Below are 16,113 nucleotides of genomic sequence, written 5' to 3' on the forward strand. Positions count from 1 at the left end.
TACAGGCTCTTCCGTTTCCACACGATATACTCAACCCTTCGGGCTTTCAATATCTTCAATACAGTCGCACTTCCTGCCCTAGATGGTCATACCCTAGTCCAATCACAATGAGCAACAAACCCTTCAACGAAACTGCCCGGAACCTCCAATTAGACGAGACTGCAGAAGAAAACGACCGCTATATCTTATGTGGCGAGCTCCAAGATGACGAAGGCGAGTGGGTTCCCGCTGAAATAGATCTAGATCAAGTCTTTGGGGCATCTGATGCACCTGGTACGTATCCTTTACCCTCTTGAGATATCATCCCATGCCCCTCCCTTCTCGACACGCTTTAACTTGTCGTGGAACAGCCCAAGTGGAGTGGGGTGGTAGAGACTTCGCGAAACTAGCGGACTGTGTTGTGTTCGATGTCAATCCTATTCCTGTTCAGACGACAGAGGAAGAACGTTATGATCAGATACAGGAAAGGCCAATGTTGTACGTGACAATCTCGGACGAGTGGCGTGGACAGGTCGACGCCTGCGTGGACTTGAGCGATGGAATCGTGAATAATAATGGCCAGTTTGAGCTCCGGTTAGACCAGATCCCTCATGATCAAAGGATTGTGCGCGGTGATTAAGAGGAGTTCGTAATCGTCTATAGTTATGTCAATTTTACTCGTTATCATCGTTGTTCGTTACTCCGACTCAACCTTTGGACTGCGGGGGATATCCAGATCTATAACCCTCGCCTTCTTGGCGATATTTAATTCGTACCATGCCACCTTCGAAGTCAATGCCCCACTCGAAAGTAACTGACTGGCTCAGTGTTCTATCAATAATCTCATACCTACATAATCTAAAAGCAACAGCCCCGGCCGAGCTTTTCAAGGGAGTACCTCATCCCCAGTTCGAGAAATACATGCCAGACCCTCTCACCCTTCCGAAGTCCTTTGGAGATAGCCACTGCTGCCTTCGTATTTCCCTTACCATCAAGTAACTTTTGGCGATCCAGGTTGTGCCACCGCGTGTCCCGTCTCGTGGTGTTCCAATTCGAACGCCAAATACTTTCGAAATCATCGCCGGAGTCATCTACAATATCGCACCAGACATTGTAGTTATGCACGCCAAGGCAGATCGCCACATATCCCTTCGTATCCCCGTCACGGAAGAGAAGCACACCAGCATGTCCGCTACACCAGGATGTCAATTCAAGGGTGTCCGTGTTCGACTTCCAGCTCACCTCAGAATGGGAAGAGCTATTGAGGTTTGGGGAAGGAGAACGGTGGACCACAAAGGTATATCGTGATTCCGGCCTCATCCAGTCGGTTAACTTGAATATTGAAGGATTGGTTTCTGTGACGTAGATCTCTTCGGCTTGGAAAGTAGATATATCCTCTTCTTCGTAGATCTCATGAAGATTGGTTCGGACATATGTGTCGCCTCCAGCCCCGGTGAGCTTTTTCAAGCAGATGACGAACGCCCTGCCACCGCGCCCACAGCTAAGAGCCGCCATACGGGCATCGGGTGAGTCTTCGCGAGGTTTAAGAGGCATAGTGATACGCAGACCTCTGTTGGTCATGCTGTACGGGAGGACGCCATGCTGTAGATTCGTCAATCTACGGACGCCATTTGACCGTCGGAAATCTTGAGGCGATCTAGCCAGAAGCCCGCTCGTGCTGCTCGTGTCATCTCCAGTCCACGCAAAGATGGACTGATCATCTGATACCTTGAGGATCTCCCTCTGTAGTCGCTCGAACGCTTTCTCGCCTTCTCCATATAGCATCGGCATGCTAACTCCGAACAGCCCCATCAAACAATACGCCTGGTCTTCCACTCGCGCCGTTGTTCGATTAGCCGCCCACGACATCCGCTCGGCGACGCTAACCTCCCTTCCACTGTTCATTAAAATAACCTCTTTCGGAATCCCAGTAATATCGGTGATGACTGGCTGGAGGCTGGACTTGGTTCCGATCTCCTCCCAGCGGTTGTTGAAGAATACCACATACAGTGGCACTAACAACTCCTGCAACGTCCATCCTCTCTTGAACCAGTCACTCTTCCGAAAATCAGATCCAGCAGCAAATGGATCATCACCGTGGTTTACATCGGCTAGGTAAGCATAGCAGACTTGTGCATTGCGATACCAGTGGAACATGGAATTCAATGCCTCTGAGAGTTCTCCAGGATTGGATTTATTAATACAGCATGTATCCACCCAGACATGCGTCAGATTAACCTTTCTGGCGTGTTTACAACACTCCGTTATCTTTTTGTATCCGTCCTTAGATAGCAAGTCCTTGTGGTCTGCCTGGTTGATCTGGTCGAAGGTGATTTCATCTTCCGCGGGGCCCCATCGATGGGATAGGATGGCGTATTCAGGAATGTCTTGAACCTTGGGAGGCACAAGCCTTTTTTTCGCTGTGTCTAACAATCTAATCATTGTGGATGATGCAGAGAGCCTTGACGTTGGCAAGCTTTAGTGCCTGGCCCGTAGGGGGGTAGTTGTTGCAAAGAAATGAACAGGGGCTGTAGCAGATGTAGGAACGAGGACAGGAACAGAACTCCGAGCAGACACCAGGTTACCCCACGATGTTATAAATCAATGTCTGCCCCTCTCTCAGCTGCCAACGCAAAGCTGAGCAAGGATCCACCGTCAGCCCCCATTGTGGCGGCCTGAATGGCGATCCTATATACATCGTGCAGGTAGGCCCCCACCTTTCGCAGTGCCCATTTAATGGACACACGTAGTCCTGACTCACTAATTGGGAGTATCAATGCGTCGTATTCCGTTCCAATTGGATAGACTAGTGTGGTTCATTGGCGAGGAGACCTACCATAGGGTGCTCCGTCGGTTTCCATTTGATCGACACGGCGTTCGTTAGAGCGGCCACCAATAGAGACTGAGTCCCTTGTGGGAGGCGTATTCACGTGTCCACTCTTCGTCTATCTGCAGCTATTTCATGACCAAGCAAGATTGATATTCCTGCATGGGTTGAGTGGAATCAACGTCTGCTACGGGTATTGAAGGGGCCATATTACACAAATGTCAATTTGGCTACCAGCTATTAGCTAGGCATAACTAACAAACCCATACCGTATGAGTCAAAAGATATAGTACTATGTATTCCGATTTACCGTGGCGGGCGACTTGTCCCCCGAAACTCCAGGTATGCCTCCGTCACTCCATCGAGGTTCACATCTCCACCCGGCACATCAACTTTCCACCATGCAAATGGTCCAATTGCTGCAATACTGCCCTGACCTGCAGGTGTATTATTGTAATGGGTACCCTCCAGTGATTGTACATTGAATACATGATCGCTGCTGATATCTCCGGCGCTCAGCACTCTGGCTGGATCGTACTCAAAAATAACCGTAACTCTGTCATGAAGGAAAGTGAGGTTTGAGTGATCCCTGTCCTGGATGATTTCCTCCCCAAGGTGGGTCAGATAGACTTTGAGCAATTTAGGCCCCGCGCTGTCAGGTTGTAATTCTGCACCAGGTAGCCATAGCCGCACCTGTTGAAGGCGGATGTCGACCTGATTCCCAAACGTTGTATCTGTGCTGGGATGCATGTGTATGTATGTTGAGCCGGCCCTTTTCAGTTCATTCAGCTCTGAGGGCGTAAGTTTCCGCCTTCGTCCCAGCTGCTCAGATCCTCGAGGCCAGGTGCTGGGTATGACGTTGGCATAGTTTTCGAGACAATTGTTGAAGGATTGGAGAAGCTGTTCCCGTCTCTCACTAAGGAAGCTATACGTTTCCAATGGCATTGCATCGACCATAGCGGTGGTCTGTTGTAAGCCCCAGTATCGGATCGCCCGGCTCTGGTAGTTGAGGTTTCGCATGATACTGAACCTTAAGCTGTCGCGACACTTCCGCTGCCAATGAACAAAGAGTGGTAGGCGAGGGTTAAAATCCAGTCCATTCTGCCTCAGTTTGGCGATCTGTTTTATAGAATGCTGCTTCTCTGCAGTAGCCTGTAACAGAAGCTGCAGACTGGCGTTATATTCAACGAGAGCCTCGTTCCTTGCTTGTACCAAAGTAACATAGGCATTGAGATTTGACCTCAGATCAGCCCGCCATTCCTCTGGGAAGAGATTGCTATATTCATCTACGAGATTCTCAATGTTTCCTTTGGTGGTTAGGATCAGGCTTTCGGAGCCCTCAAGGGTCATGGAACGATCGGCATTAGTCTTGTAGGCATCCTTCAATGAGGCAATGTTGTTCTCGCATGTTGCTAGCTTCCTGACGAGCAGTTCTTTGCGGACACTTTTTCCATCCGCGTTTTCGACATCGTCAAAAGCCTTACATTCCCGAAGGCCCAGTTGCATGATACCCGCTATGGCTTTCACGTCTAAATTCGCTCCCGCAAGCGTAGTCACAGCCCCTAGGAATATGTTGATTTCTTTGATCGGGGGGCCCTGACGGCCAGGGGAAGCACTCGTCAGCTTCTCACAAAGCTCAGACTTCGACATTTTCATACGCGGAGTTAGAGCGTTAATGATGTCAATTGACGAAGCTAGAGGCCCGTTTGTTCCAGTCAACCGTGCGATCTGATCTTCTGCCGCCCGCAGCTTTTTGTTCATAGAGTCAATGCCATTATCAATTAACCGTTGGCTTTCGAATGCTTCCCTATGTGAGTCCTCATACTCTGTCAGTATCGACTCCTGTTCACTGAGAAGATGGAGTTGCCGGTCAAGCTCCCTGTCATAAAAGTGGACCGACATCCGGGGAACCCAGTCGGAGTGATGCCCCCACATATCGCGACCAAGCATCAGGCGATTCAGGTGACTTGCTGCTTCCTGGAGAGCCGATCGTAACTCAGCTTCAGGGAACAAGGTTAACTTCCATACTTCGGTATGGTGGCGATAAGCCTTCGCTAAGTTGGAATCCCCGGCGAAGTCGATGACCTTCAGGAAGCTGAGTCGCTGGATCAGTCGCTCATAGAGAATCGAGGCTTTTTGCCGGTCCGCCGTGGTGTTTGAGAAGAATGCTCTGTTTGCCTCCTGTAGTAGCATCTGGCATTGATCAGGAAACGCAAACACATGCCCAATCTCAACATCGTCGAGGCTGCCGTTGAAAGACAGGTTCGTGACGCGGACTGATCCATCCTTCCCTTTCTCACCAACGCTTCCGGGTGCAGACAGAGGGACAACACTTCTTCCACACTGGCCACCAACACCTTGAATATAATCAGTATCTCAGGTGTTCTAGCGATGAGGATTATCACGGCTCACCGGCGGAATTTCTTACACGACGTTGTACCTCATACTCCCCATCTTTCACTTTCTCTCTCAACGTGTAAGCCAGCTCTTTCGAAAGTGAACTAAGATAAGACTCTTTATCAACTTCAATTGTCCCTACAGTAGCAACAATATCCGTGATGACCGGATGGACTCCCGTCCGTGTGGCGTTGGGCAGAAGATTTCTCAAACGTTCCATGTGGTTCTCTAGAGCAGCTGAGGTTGCTCGAACGTCCCCCTTAGGAGCATCCCTGGACAAAAGAAGCCCCTGGATGGAAGTTTTCACCTCCTCCACACTTGAGTATATCTCAGCTACACGCTCTAAAGAGCTGACTAGGTTGGCAAGTGTAACGGCAAGTTGCTCATAATCATGGAGTACGGAGATCTGAGAATCCACCAAATTTTCACGGATTGGTTGTTCGAGCAACGCGGGAAGTTGGAATCGCCATGGCAGCGTCCTCAAGCTTCCAGCCTTCATGGCAGCAAGCTTCCAGTCGCTCCCAAAGAAAACGTGAATTGTTCCTGTTATGCAGAGTTCGTTAGCCCGTCATTCCTTGTCAAGGGACAAACAGTGGATTATTTGATACCGCCATTGCCCCCATTTCCGCCTTTCCCTCCAGTTCCACTAGAAGCGGTGGCATCTCCCCCACGGCCACCATCACCTCCGTAGGCTCTGATATGAAGACTTTCTAGGGAAGATGCTGTGGCACGCTGCACAAACATCCAAAGTTCACCTGCGTTACCGCCATCACCCCCATCTGTGCCTTCCCCCAACCCGGGCTCACCCTGAGTCCCAGACACATCGATTGTAGTATCAGGTGCGATGTCCACTTCCGTGCAGAAGATTCCTAGTTTCTTGCCCCTCAGCGTGATGGACCCCTCGAGCTTCAACTTTTCGACGTACACCAGGCCGACTGATGTTGAGAAGCCGAATTTTTCATTGATTGAGTATGTCTCGTCCGAGGCGTTGAGAATTAAAAGCACATCATTGATTGTATGTTGCTGGAATGTTCCGCTAGGGATATGGGCTGGCATATTCAATTTCTGGATGGTCCTAAGAGTAATGTCTCACAAATTTTGAATATGAATGCAGATTGTAGAAGCCGAAAATAAGTTTTACTTGATCAGAAACCCAGGTGAGGGATGAGCAGCGATGTATAGGTACATCATGGCCTGGCTGTGCATCGCCTTCCTTTTCTTCCCAGTGAAGAGCTGAGCAATGAGTAAGTCCCGCAGCAACCCCTCCATAAGGACTTTAGAGTCCCCTTCAGAGTCTTCCAATTGGCCCAGATGTTGCGCAGATCTCCCAAACTGGGGTGATCACCACTTGTACATACATGCATACATATTTACCCACGTCCTACTACTACCCACTAGTACTACCAGCAGGCAGGAAATAAGGCTTCACAATGCGACGACACTAAATCGGTGGGAAGCTCTTTTAGGCTACCACGGCTGAACCTCGACGGGCTCTCAGTCATGGTTGGCTCAGCTAGCCATTACTAGTACATCCCTTAACGAGAGTAGTAGTGGGTGGCCGAGGGTTTTATATTGATTTACTACGGCTCGTGCCGTCGGGTGGCGCCAACACATCGACATTCCGCCCCGTACCGCCTGTGCCACGCCTCTTGCATGAAAGCTGAAACGCTACATAGACTAGAAAACTGCATACTACGAAGTGTGCGAATTAACCGAGCACAAGATTGGGTGTAGTCTTTCCAACTAGTGTGTTTTGCCCCCATCGCTGATCATGACAACTGGCAACCAGGACGACGATCCAACAGCGCGATGGAACCTCAGCTCAGCTGGGGCACTCGCTTGCTGCCTCCCCCAGCCCAGTAGGATCCTTGGACCTTGAGTCCCCTCACTCACACAATATTGGGCGGATGAATTCGGGGGCCTCACGCGTTTCACTGCTTCATGGAATATTAGGTGGCTACTAATCACAGTTTGCCTTACCCCTCAGCAATATATCTACTAATAGAGGTTTAGAAAGTACGCAAGGTAGGCCTAACACTATTCTAGGGATCTGGGTTAGTTACATCTCATAGCACAGGTCTTGCCTTTAGGAGTGCGTGTCCGCAAAATTCCTACCGCTGTGAACTGGGCATAACCCAGGTTATAATCCTCAACGGAATTGCAAAAAAAAAAAAAAAAAAAAAAGAATCTCTGGCATCTCGCCGCACGCCCACTCTGTCAAGATGAAAAGGGAGCAATTTAATGTCCTTGTGGGTAAGATGGAGGGAAAGGACACGACCCATGCTTGGGATGTCGTCGTGTCGTACGATGAAGACAAGATCAACGAGTTCCTCGAGGCCCATCCTATCTCAGAGATAGAGAGTCTACCTCCCTTCAGGGGAACAGGCATTGACGAAGACGATAGCACCGGCAAGATGGTCGAACGTGAATATGAGTTCTATCTTAAACTCCATAGTCCCAAGCTACGGTTCGACGGAAGATATGGGAAAGCAAACCTGTCTTTCACAATGGCTGGCAAGTACACGAAGCTTTGGTCATCTTCCGATATAACCATTCCCGATGGATATCAAGCGTCCATCACCGTCGATCTTATCAATATAACGGGTACATTCGACAGCAGACGCCAGTTCACCCCAAACTCGTCAGGCAACACCTCAGGCAACATAGGCCCGAACAATACCACAGATGTGCAACGAGAGTCCGCTCAGGGGGTCTGCTTATCGTTTACAAATTCAACAGTGGATTTCCAACAAGTGGCACGAATCCCATCCGTTGCCAAAGAAGCCCTCAAGAATGGTCTCAGGGACTACTTACAGCAGAATACACAAAAACACTTTATCATGGGGGTCTCTGGCTATGAACCCGATCAAGACATGATCGTGTTTCGGCCGGCCAAATTCTGCTTCACCATAACACCAAAAGAGGATGACGGCCCCCCTGGCTTCCTCTCAATGTTGATCAGCGTTGAAGGAGGATATCAAAATGGTCTACAGCCTAGTGGGCAAACAACCCTCTCATTTCAACCGGGTGGTATCCCCATGTCTCCGATACCTAGCCACACATCAGCAAGCGTCATATTTAGTCACGACATCATGGCTCGTCGGTTCTTCAAGGTATGCCATGCACCATCCCGCTCTTGACTTACAAATAGTAGTGCTCACACCCAAGTCCTTTCCAGCCAAATTTGGAAGGGTTGTTAAGTGATGTAAGGGTCACTTCGTCGCCGGGGACAGGTGAGCCACTCCCATGCCCCGTCCCAAGTATGCCTCTGAACGAGCTGACACGTGTAATTGCTGTTTACAGGTGGCATGGCATTTACCGGTCGCCTAAAGCACCCAGAAGTTAAAATCCCATCCAACAAGATAGAAGAGGAATCCCCAGGACAAATCAAAGATACAAAGTATAGTGAGCTAAAGTTTACCACAACAACACCCCCGGCGACCGTGACTGTGAAGCCTGGCATCACAACGTCAAATGAGGACGCCATACTCATTAACTATAAAAGCAATCCGGACAAGAGCCACTGGAGTGTGACTTACCGTGCGTATGCAATGGCTCCTGCTCCCAAATATGGAGCGGTCTTGGCTACCTTGTCTTGGAAAGCTAAGGGCCGGTGGAAAGCCGGCACGCAGGAACGCCCCAACCTGATCGGGCTCACCATGACCCCGGACAACAAATGGTCACTAAGTGCATCAAATACGGAGCACTCGAACTGGCTGGCAGAGATGGGCAACAAGATAGACGGACAGGTCGTTGTCCCAAGCTATTACGGAGACCAACAGCCTGCAGCTAAATTTGACCTGACTATGAGAGTCCTAGACTACTTTCTAACGACCAGTTTGCTATTTCCCGGGAGGCAGATGTTTAAAGCCCATCTTCCTGTCGCACCGGCCAACGCGAACCAAAAAGGGTTGGCAGTGCCTCGCGACCTGATACGTACGGGCGACATTATTTCGTCCTAAATGATCCCACTAGAACGACTCGAACTCGGAACACTGCTGAAGGTGGAGGATCAGATCCAAGGAAACACAGCGATAGAGTATCGATTGTAGGTCATCAATGAGAAGACTACAATGGAGGAACATGTTGCAGGCGCTCTGAGGCCCATCTGAGGAACCCATGACAAGGCCATAAAGAATCACAGTCTCCTAGTGGGACTGTTCGCAATCCAAATGAACGGGCTGTCTTCTCATTCATATTATCACTAGACGCTCTACCATTCTTTGCTCGAAAATCCTTTCCAATACACCATTACATAGTCAAGTAATCCGCGCCTACATTGATACACTCGTGTAACATATTTCTCGGCCGTTTATCAGTCCATAATCATCTGAACTGAAAGATTCTTGGTAGTGGAAATATAGCGATTGATGAAGTCATATAGAGGCTCCCGGTACACCTGGTAACTGATATTTTAGGATGTCTCCAGAGCACGCGAAGTTTCCCCTTATTATTTAAATCTTTTAGTATGCAATACCCCCAGGCTTCAATATTTCTACATCCACTATATAATAGACATTGTTTTTCTTTTCCTGTTTATATATCTCTACTTAGTCGACAAGACTATTAGTATGATTCCGTATAGTAGCTCTCCTCTGCTATGATCTAAATACGTTTGTGTATATAGTGTCATCTACTCGCTTCCATATACATATATGTCTTTCCATCCGGATAATAAATCAACTGGATATACAGAAAAGCTCCAAGATATAAACAATTTATCAACATTGCAAGCATGGACCCAGGTATAACTCTGCATAAGCTATCCATGAAAAAAGAATTCCAAGCCTCGAGAAGAACTCTTCAGATCGCGGACTACTACTGAATATATATTCTGCCTGGTCAAACGTAACCCCGGTCGAAGCAATATCATAGCGTACGTGAAAATTGCCAGTCATTTGTGACAGTTGCCCAGAGGTCCAGACATACCCAGAGGCAGATGAGGTTCTATCTCGCGGTGATATCATATCACGCCTATCGTCATGCCCTGGATATAGCTTCTTTGGTTCTTGAGAATCAGATATACGCGCTTTCCTAATACAGATCATATCAGTCCCAACCATCCTTAGCACGTTCCTGAGGGTCCCAACATGACTCAGGTCGAAGGAATTGGAATCCACTAGAAAACATGAATCTATCGTCTGTCTATCCTGATCATTTGATTATTTCACATGTGATTGCGCGGGTCTTCTTGCCCCTAGTCAAATGACACGGCCCTTGATTGGCTAGCACGGGTGAGGTAAGCATTGCTCACGTGACTGAACGCACGCGACACCGCTGGACGGAAGAGGAAAGGTCGCAGGAGCAGAGACGACCGCTATCACCACGTGCGATAAGACCGGGTTTGACAGCAAGGCAAAAAAAAGAAAAAATACCACTTCGTCGCCTTCGACCTTGGTTACATCATCACTCATCATTCTGGTTATCCATGGCAGGGATACAGGACACACCCTGAATACAACATACTGTAGGCAGTCGTAGTATGGAAAAGAAGCAGGGTTTACCGTATCTGAAGTGGAATATTGTACAGTACATAGATCGAGTAGCTACAAAGTACCTGCCAGATCCCTCCCGACAAGAACCAGGGCAATCGGGTCAGGAAACCTAGCTGTAGCCAATGACATTGTGTTCCCTTGTTCTCTTGAAGCTCCCTGTTAGCTTTCAGCAAAAATGTTGAGAGGAATCGAACCGATTTGGACAAAAGTATTAAAAGCAACGGTCTTGAAGCATGTGAAAGTGGGTCAGAAACGACAAGAGACAATGTGGGTAGATATCGTAGTGGAGGCTCTCCAGAGTCCACGGCTTTAGTCCACGGGGAAGAGGCTCCATCCGGGCAGTGGATCGGCATATCGATAAAGGGGGGGTGTGTTGGTTGCCTCGAAAAAGAAAAAACGTGAGTAGGCTATACGATATGGACAACGTTCAGGATGTGGGAGGGGAGAGTTTATAGTTGGCACTATAGATGGAGATGGATGGACTAGATCGTCGTAGTGAGCTTCTGTACCTTGCGAGATGCATGGAAAGTAGGGTTAATGGTGGTGTTCTGACCTTCTCACTGGTGCAAATGAACCCCTGTCTAGTGCGCGTGTTGAGAACTGGCTAACCCATCTGGGTATGAGAACCCGGACAGCCTGAACTTTGGCCTGGAAAACATGGAAAATAAATAATATTAAACGATCGATATCATTATCGTCCCCCCACTATGCTAAGAGAGTATCCACGGAAGCGAAAAAAAAAAAAAAACAGCCATTGGGCCTCAGTCCCCCATAATGTTGTCCCTCCGTCGTGTCCCAATGGAATTTCTCGGTTTGCGACCAAGGCAACGGACGACCTGTGAGTTTCTTTTATTTATCACCTGGCACCTGGCCTTCTTTTCCCATCAACCCTTTAGGAATACCAGTGACTAACAAACAATTCACTTTGACTTCCAGATCCCACGACCGTCAACTTAAATACCCTCTCTCGTTAATCGCTTGATGCCTTGAATATCCCTCCATCAGCTTCATTCTCTTCATTCTCCCTTCTCCTCTGCCTCCCACTCCTCCTCACCCTGAATTCCTCTTGCTTGTGTAACGATATCACGATACCATGTCGATCATTGATACCACCAAAGACCTGTCCGCACTCTTCACAAAACAAGTCCAGGCGACACCCGATGCGATTGCATTAGAAGATGAAAGCACCACCTACACCTATGCGGAATTAGATACAGCGGTTGAGACCTTGACTCGCCGCCTTCGTGGCTACGGAGTCGGTCGGGACAGTCTCGTGGGGGTCCTGTTACCGCGCAGTGCGGACTACGTAGTAGCCTGCCTGGCGGCTCTCCGTGCGGGCGGCGCATTCCTGGTACTAGAGCTAGCATATCCCCCGGGTCTCCTCGCCGATGTGATTGAGGATGGGAGGCCAACAGTCGTCATTACAAACCGGGCAGAGGTTGGCAAGATTAAAGCCAGCGTGCCGGTCATCATTCAGGATGAGCCAGCCCCAGCGGCCAATGGACATGTTTCAGAGCCCTCTCCCCTCCCGTCAGACGACGACTTGGATCGCCTCGCATTTGTATCGTATTCGTCCGGAACCACAGGCAAGCCGAAAGGCATTGCCAATCCCCACCGCGCCGCAGTTCTCTCCTATAACCTGAGATTTGGCGTGTCAGACCTGCAACAGGGAGATCGGGTGGCCTGTAATGTCTTCTTTGTCTGGGAGATCTTGCGTCCGCTGTTGCGTGGTGCGACAGTGGTTGCGGTGCCAGATGATGCAAGCTATGATCCCGCGGCGCTCGTCGACCTGCTGGCGGCAAAGAAAGTCACGGAAACCCTGATGACCCCCACCCTCTTGGCTACGGTTCTTGCCCGTCACCCCCATGTAGGCGACCGGTTGCCTGATCTGCGCACGTTATGGTTCAACGGTGAAGTTGTCACAACGGATCTTGCCCGGCGAGCCAGTAAGGCTTTCCCCCAGACGCGGCTCCTCAATTGCTATAGTGCATGTGAAACCCATGAGATCGCCTGTGGGGACATCCGCGAGATGTTGCAGCAGATCGACAGTGATGCGTTGTATTGCCCCGTGGGTCCCCCCATTGACCCCGAGAACACGTACGTTTTGAACGAGTCCCTGCAAAAGGTGGACGTGGGTGTCAGTGGAGAGCTATTTCTGGCAGGTCCCCAACTCGCCCGGGGATACTTGAATCTTCCGGAGACAACCGCCAAAGCATTCATCACGAATCCTTTCGACTCGAACCCCAGCTCGCGTTTGTACCGAACCGGCGATATCGCGCGATTGCTCCCGTCGGGACTGCTCGAAATCACGGGACGTGTTGGCGCGATGATCAAATTGCGCGGGTACTCTGTGGTACCGGCTAAGGTGGAATATGAGATTGTCACGCATTTGGCGGTCTCCCGCTGCGCGGTGGTGGCCTATGGAGAAGGTCTGGAGCGTCAGCTGGTCGCGTATATTGTGCGAGAACAGGAGAAGTCGGATGATCGTCCCGAAGTAGAGATCAATGATTCCGGCCACAGCCCAGCGGCACGCCGCACCCTCGCGCCTCACTTGGCCCATTATATGATCCCGGCTCTCTGGGTGGAGTTGGATGACCTGCCAACCCATGAAGTCACGGGCAAAGTCGATCTGAAAAACCTCCCGCCACCGCAGAGCCCTCAATTAGTGAATGGCAATGGGCCCAAGCCAGCTAAAGACTCGATTAAGCTAGATGAGATTGCATCTATCTGGGCCGCCGTCCTGAAAACGTCTCGCTCCCTTCTGAAGCCCAGTGATAACTTCTTTGACCTTGGTGGACACTCCTTGTCTCTGGCCGACCTCTCTTCCCGGCTATCGAGGCATTTTGGCTTCCGCGTTCCAATCACTCGTCTGGCCGAAAATACCACCCTGACGGGCCACCTGGAAACAGTTCGGGGAATCCGGGATGGGCACACAGCCGCTGTGCAAGCTGATCTTCCAGCGGTCTTGCGTGCTGATGCGACACTGGATGATGAAATCACGCCCTCCAAGGCCACGGCTTGTCCTATTGACAAAGCGGATACCGTGCTACTGACCGGTGTGACTGGTTTCCTGGGAGCATTCCTTCTTCATGATCTGGTGGAGCACACTTCTGCCCGGATCATCTGCTTGGTGAGATTTAATGAACCAGCCGATGACGACCAGCCCGGTGGTATTGCCCGTATCCGCCGGAACCTCTTGGATTTGGGCTTATGGCGCGACTCAATCATGGAGCGAGTCGAGATTCTCCCTGGAAACCTTTCACGTACCCGTTTTGGTCTTTCCCCAGCAGCATTCGATGAGCTCGCAGGCCGCGTCCAGGTTGTTGTGCACGCGGCGGCGACAGTGAACCTGGTGTACCCATACGCTGCATTGCGCGGCCCCAATGTGGGCGGCACCAGAGAGGTGCTCCGCCTCGCCTGCAAGGGAGGCGCAACCGTGCAGTACGTCTCCACGAACGGCGTGCTGCCTTCATCCGGGGAGTCGGGCTGGCCCGAGGATGCCCTGTTGGACGTCGACCAAGTGCCCGACAAGCTGCTGGATGGCTATGGCCAGACCAAGTGGGTAGCCGAAAAGCTTGTCCTCGAAGCGGCTCGCCGGGGATTGCCGGTGAAAATCCATCGTGCGGGCACTATCAGTGGCCATAGCGCTACTGGTGCTGCCAACGCATGGGATCTACTCACTGCTCTTATGGTCGAGTCTATCCATCTCGGATATGCCCCCAATGTGGACGGCTGGCGGGCGGAGATGACCCCTGTGGACTTCGTCAGCAAGGCCATCGTCCACCTCGCCACCCAGACACACGCGGACCAAACGGTCTTCCACCTGGGTGATCCAAACCCGCTCAGCATGAACTCCGTCTTCGCGGAACTTCAAGAGCTCGGATACCCCACTCAGCCACTGGGCTGGGAGGAATGGGTGGCCCTGTGGACCCAGAAACGAGGCCCGGTGAAGGGAGGCGATGGCGCGTTTACCGTTGACATCCTCCGCAGTGGTATGCCTACCGTTGAGTTCCTCCGGGACGTTGTCGTTCTCAACAATGCCGCAACCCAGCCATCCTTGGCCGAATTGGACCGACCCCAGGTGGGCCGGGCTCTGCTCGAAACCTACACGCGTCATTGGTTCGCCCGAGGATGGCTGACACGGCCTCCCTCCCGGCAGGCTGCCCTGGCGAGCTCACCAAAGCCGAAAGGTCCTCTGCATGGTAAGGTGGCCGTTGTGACCGGTGCATCCTCTGGCATTGGTGCCGCCGTGGCAGTGGCATTAGCTCGCGAAGGCTGCCACGTCGCCCTCGCTGCTCGGCGGGTGGACGCTCTCGAATCAGTGAAGAGTCGAATGACGGCCTATGGAGTGAAGGTGATCGCGCGACCAACCGATGTGACGAATTGTGAACAGGTTGGAGCTCTTCTCACTGCGGCAAATGAAGAGTTGGGCCCCGTCGACATCCTGGTTTCGTGTGCGGGTGTGATGTACTTCACCATGATGGCGAATGTGAAGACTGATGAGTGGGATCGCACGGTCGACGTCAACTGCAAGGGTCTCCTGCACTGTCTCTCTGCCACTGTGCCGGGCATGCTCGCCCGTAGCCGCGGCCATATTGTGGCCATCTCTTCCGATGCCGGCCGCAAAGTCTTCCCTGGCCTTGGCGTCTACTCCGCGAGCAAGTTCTTCGTCGAGGCTACGCTCCAGGCCCTGCGACTGGAGACAGCGGGCACCGGCTTGCGCGTGACTAGCATCCAGCCGGGAAATACATCGACTCCCCTTCTCAACATGTCAACAGATGCTGAAGCCGTGAAGAAATATGGCGAGCCATCTGGAGCTCAGATTCTTGACCCAGAGGATATCGCCAACTCGATTGTTTACGCTTTGCGCCAGCCCGAACATGTCTCGGTCAATGAAGTCCTTGTTGAACCCCGGGACGAGCCAATTTAGGTTGGATGCTCTTCTCTCCCACGCAGTTCGACTTTGTTCTGGATCATCTTATATTAGCGTCGCGAAGTCTTTTACTTTAATTGATCTTTTCATTTTCTGCTCCTGTTCTTTCCACGCAAACTCATGGAAAGCTAGACATTGGATCTTACACGATTATACTGGTATGGTCATAATGGATCAGTGAAGTTATTTAAACTTTATAAAGATATTTACCACTCTTGAAATCTATTACTATCGGCTACATGCCGCTTGCTGCAAAGGGAATTGGATATGTGATGTAAGTCTGTATATGTCCGTACTTTGAATAGAGTCCACATGACAAGTCCCACCCGGTAAATATCGAACCAATCAAGGCGATTCAATTTCCGGGTAAAGGATTCTAGACAAACATGGCAAACATGAGTGAATCATTCTATGCATCAAGTTTTCTTTCTTCTTCTCAAATCCTCGCAATCCGGATTCAAATAATACTGTCAAAAATCACT

At 50.6% G+C, this 16,113-nt stretch overlaps 7 protein-coding genes across 7 annotated transcripts; 3 read left to right on the forward strand and 4 right to left on the reverse strand.

Annotated features, from left to right (window-relative positions):
* Positions 1–107: 107 nt before the first annotated feature.
* Positions 108–619, forward strand: BDV38DRAFT_279480 (CVNH domain-containing protein; the record flags this gene model as incomplete). The annotated part of the gene is made up of 2 exons (XM_032059028.1): positions 108–273; positions 351–619. The coding sequence occupies 2 exons, from the start codon at positions 108–110 to the stop codon at positions 617–619; spliced, it is 435 nt and encodes a 144-aa protein (XP_031917087.1).
* Positions 620–728: 109 nt separating this feature from the next.
* Positions 729–2,883, reverse strand: BDV38DRAFT_219172 (heterokaryon incompatibility protein-domain-containing protein). Its single transcript, XM_032052766.1, has one exon. The coding sequence runs from the start codon at positions 2,419–2,421 to the stop codon at positions 838–840; it is 1,584 nt and encodes a 527-aa protein (XP_031917088.1). The 5' UTR covers positions 2,422–2,883; the 3' UTR covers positions 729–837.
* A 204-nt stretch (positions 2,884–3,087) lies between these two features.
* On the reverse strand, positions 3,088–4,023 carry BDV38DRAFT_238514 (uncharacterized protein). The gene has a single exon (XM_032053674.1). It carries the CDS (start codon positions 3,824–3,826, stop codon positions 3,113–3,115), a length of 714 nt encoding a protein of 237 aa, XP_031917089.1. The 5' UTR covers positions 3,827–4,023; the 3' UTR covers positions 3,088–3,112.
* A 1,468-nt stretch (positions 4,024–5,491) lies between these two features.
* Positions 5,492–6,776, reverse strand: BDV38DRAFT_238517 (uncharacterized protein). Its single transcript, XM_032053675.1, has one exon. It carries the CDS (start codon positions 6,257–6,259, stop codon positions 5,801–5,803), a length of 459 nt encoding a protein of 152 aa, XP_031917090.1. The 5' UTR covers positions 6,260–6,776; the 3' UTR covers positions 5,492–5,800.
* Positions 6,777–7,425: 649 nt separating this feature from the next.
* On the forward strand, positions 7,426–9,165 carry BDV38DRAFT_279483 (uncharacterized protein; the record flags this gene model as incomplete). The annotated part of the gene is made up of 3 exons (XM_032059029.1): positions 7,426–8,316; positions 8,382–8,436; positions 8,507–9,165. The coding sequence occupies 3 exons, from the start codon at positions 7,426–7,428 to the stop codon at positions 9,163–9,165; spliced, it is 1,605 nt and encodes a 534-aa protein (XP_031917091.1).
* A 1,174-nt stretch (positions 9,166–10,339) lies between these two features.
* BDV38DRAFT_238521 (uncharacterized protein) lies at positions 10,340–10,803 on the reverse strand. The gene has a single exon (XM_032053676.1). It carries the CDS (start codon positions 10,618–10,620, stop codon positions 10,429–10,431), a length of 192 nt encoding a protein of 63 aa, XP_031917092.1. The 5' UTR covers positions 10,621–10,803; the 3' UTR covers positions 10,340–10,428.
* A 627-nt stretch (positions 10,804–11,430) lies between these two features.
* On the forward strand, positions 11,431–16,112 carry BDV38DRAFT_219227 (uncharacterized protein). The gene is made up of 2 exons (XM_032052767.1): positions 11,431–11,536; positions 11,635–16,112. The coding sequence occupies exon 2, from the start codon at positions 11,792–11,794 to the stop codon at positions 15,626–15,628; it is 3,837 nt and encodes a 1,278-aa protein (XP_031917093.1). The 5' UTR covers positions 11,431–11,536; positions 11,635–11,791; the 3' UTR covers positions 15,629–16,112.
* Position 16,113: the final 1 nt, after the last annotated feature.

This window comes from Aspergillus pseudotamarii, assembly GCF_009193445.1.
Source record: "Aspergillus pseudotamarii strain CBS 117625 unplaced genomic scaffold BDV38scaffold_9, whole genome shotgun sequence".
In the NCBI taxonomy this organism is placed as follows: Eukaryota; Fungi; Ascomycota; class Eurotiomycetes; order Eurotiales; family Aspergillaceae; genus Aspergillus; species Aspergillus pseudotamarii.

Excerpts from the sequence above, each read along its gene's own strand:
- BDV38DRAFT_219227 (XM_032052767.1), top strand. The coding sequence starts at position 11,792 with ATGTCGATCATTGATACCACCAAAGACCTGTCCGCACTCTTCACAAAA.
- BDV38DRAFT_238521 (XM_032053676.1), bottom strand. The coding sequence starts at position 10,620 with ATGATGAGTGATGATGTAACCAAGGTCGAAGGCGACGAAGTGGTATTT.
- BDV38DRAFT_219172 (XM_032052766.1), bottom strand. The coding sequence starts at position 2,421 with ATGATTAGATTGTTAGACACAGCGAAAAAAAGGCTTGTGCCTCCCAAG.
- BDV38DRAFT_238517 (XM_032053675.1), bottom strand. The coding sequence starts at position 6,259 with ATGCCAGCCCATATCCCTAGCGGAACATTCCAGCAACATACAATCAAT.
- BDV38DRAFT_238514 (XM_032053674.1), bottom strand. The coding sequence starts at position 3,826 with ATGCGAAACCTCAACTACCAGAGCCGGGCGATCCGATACTGGGGCTTA.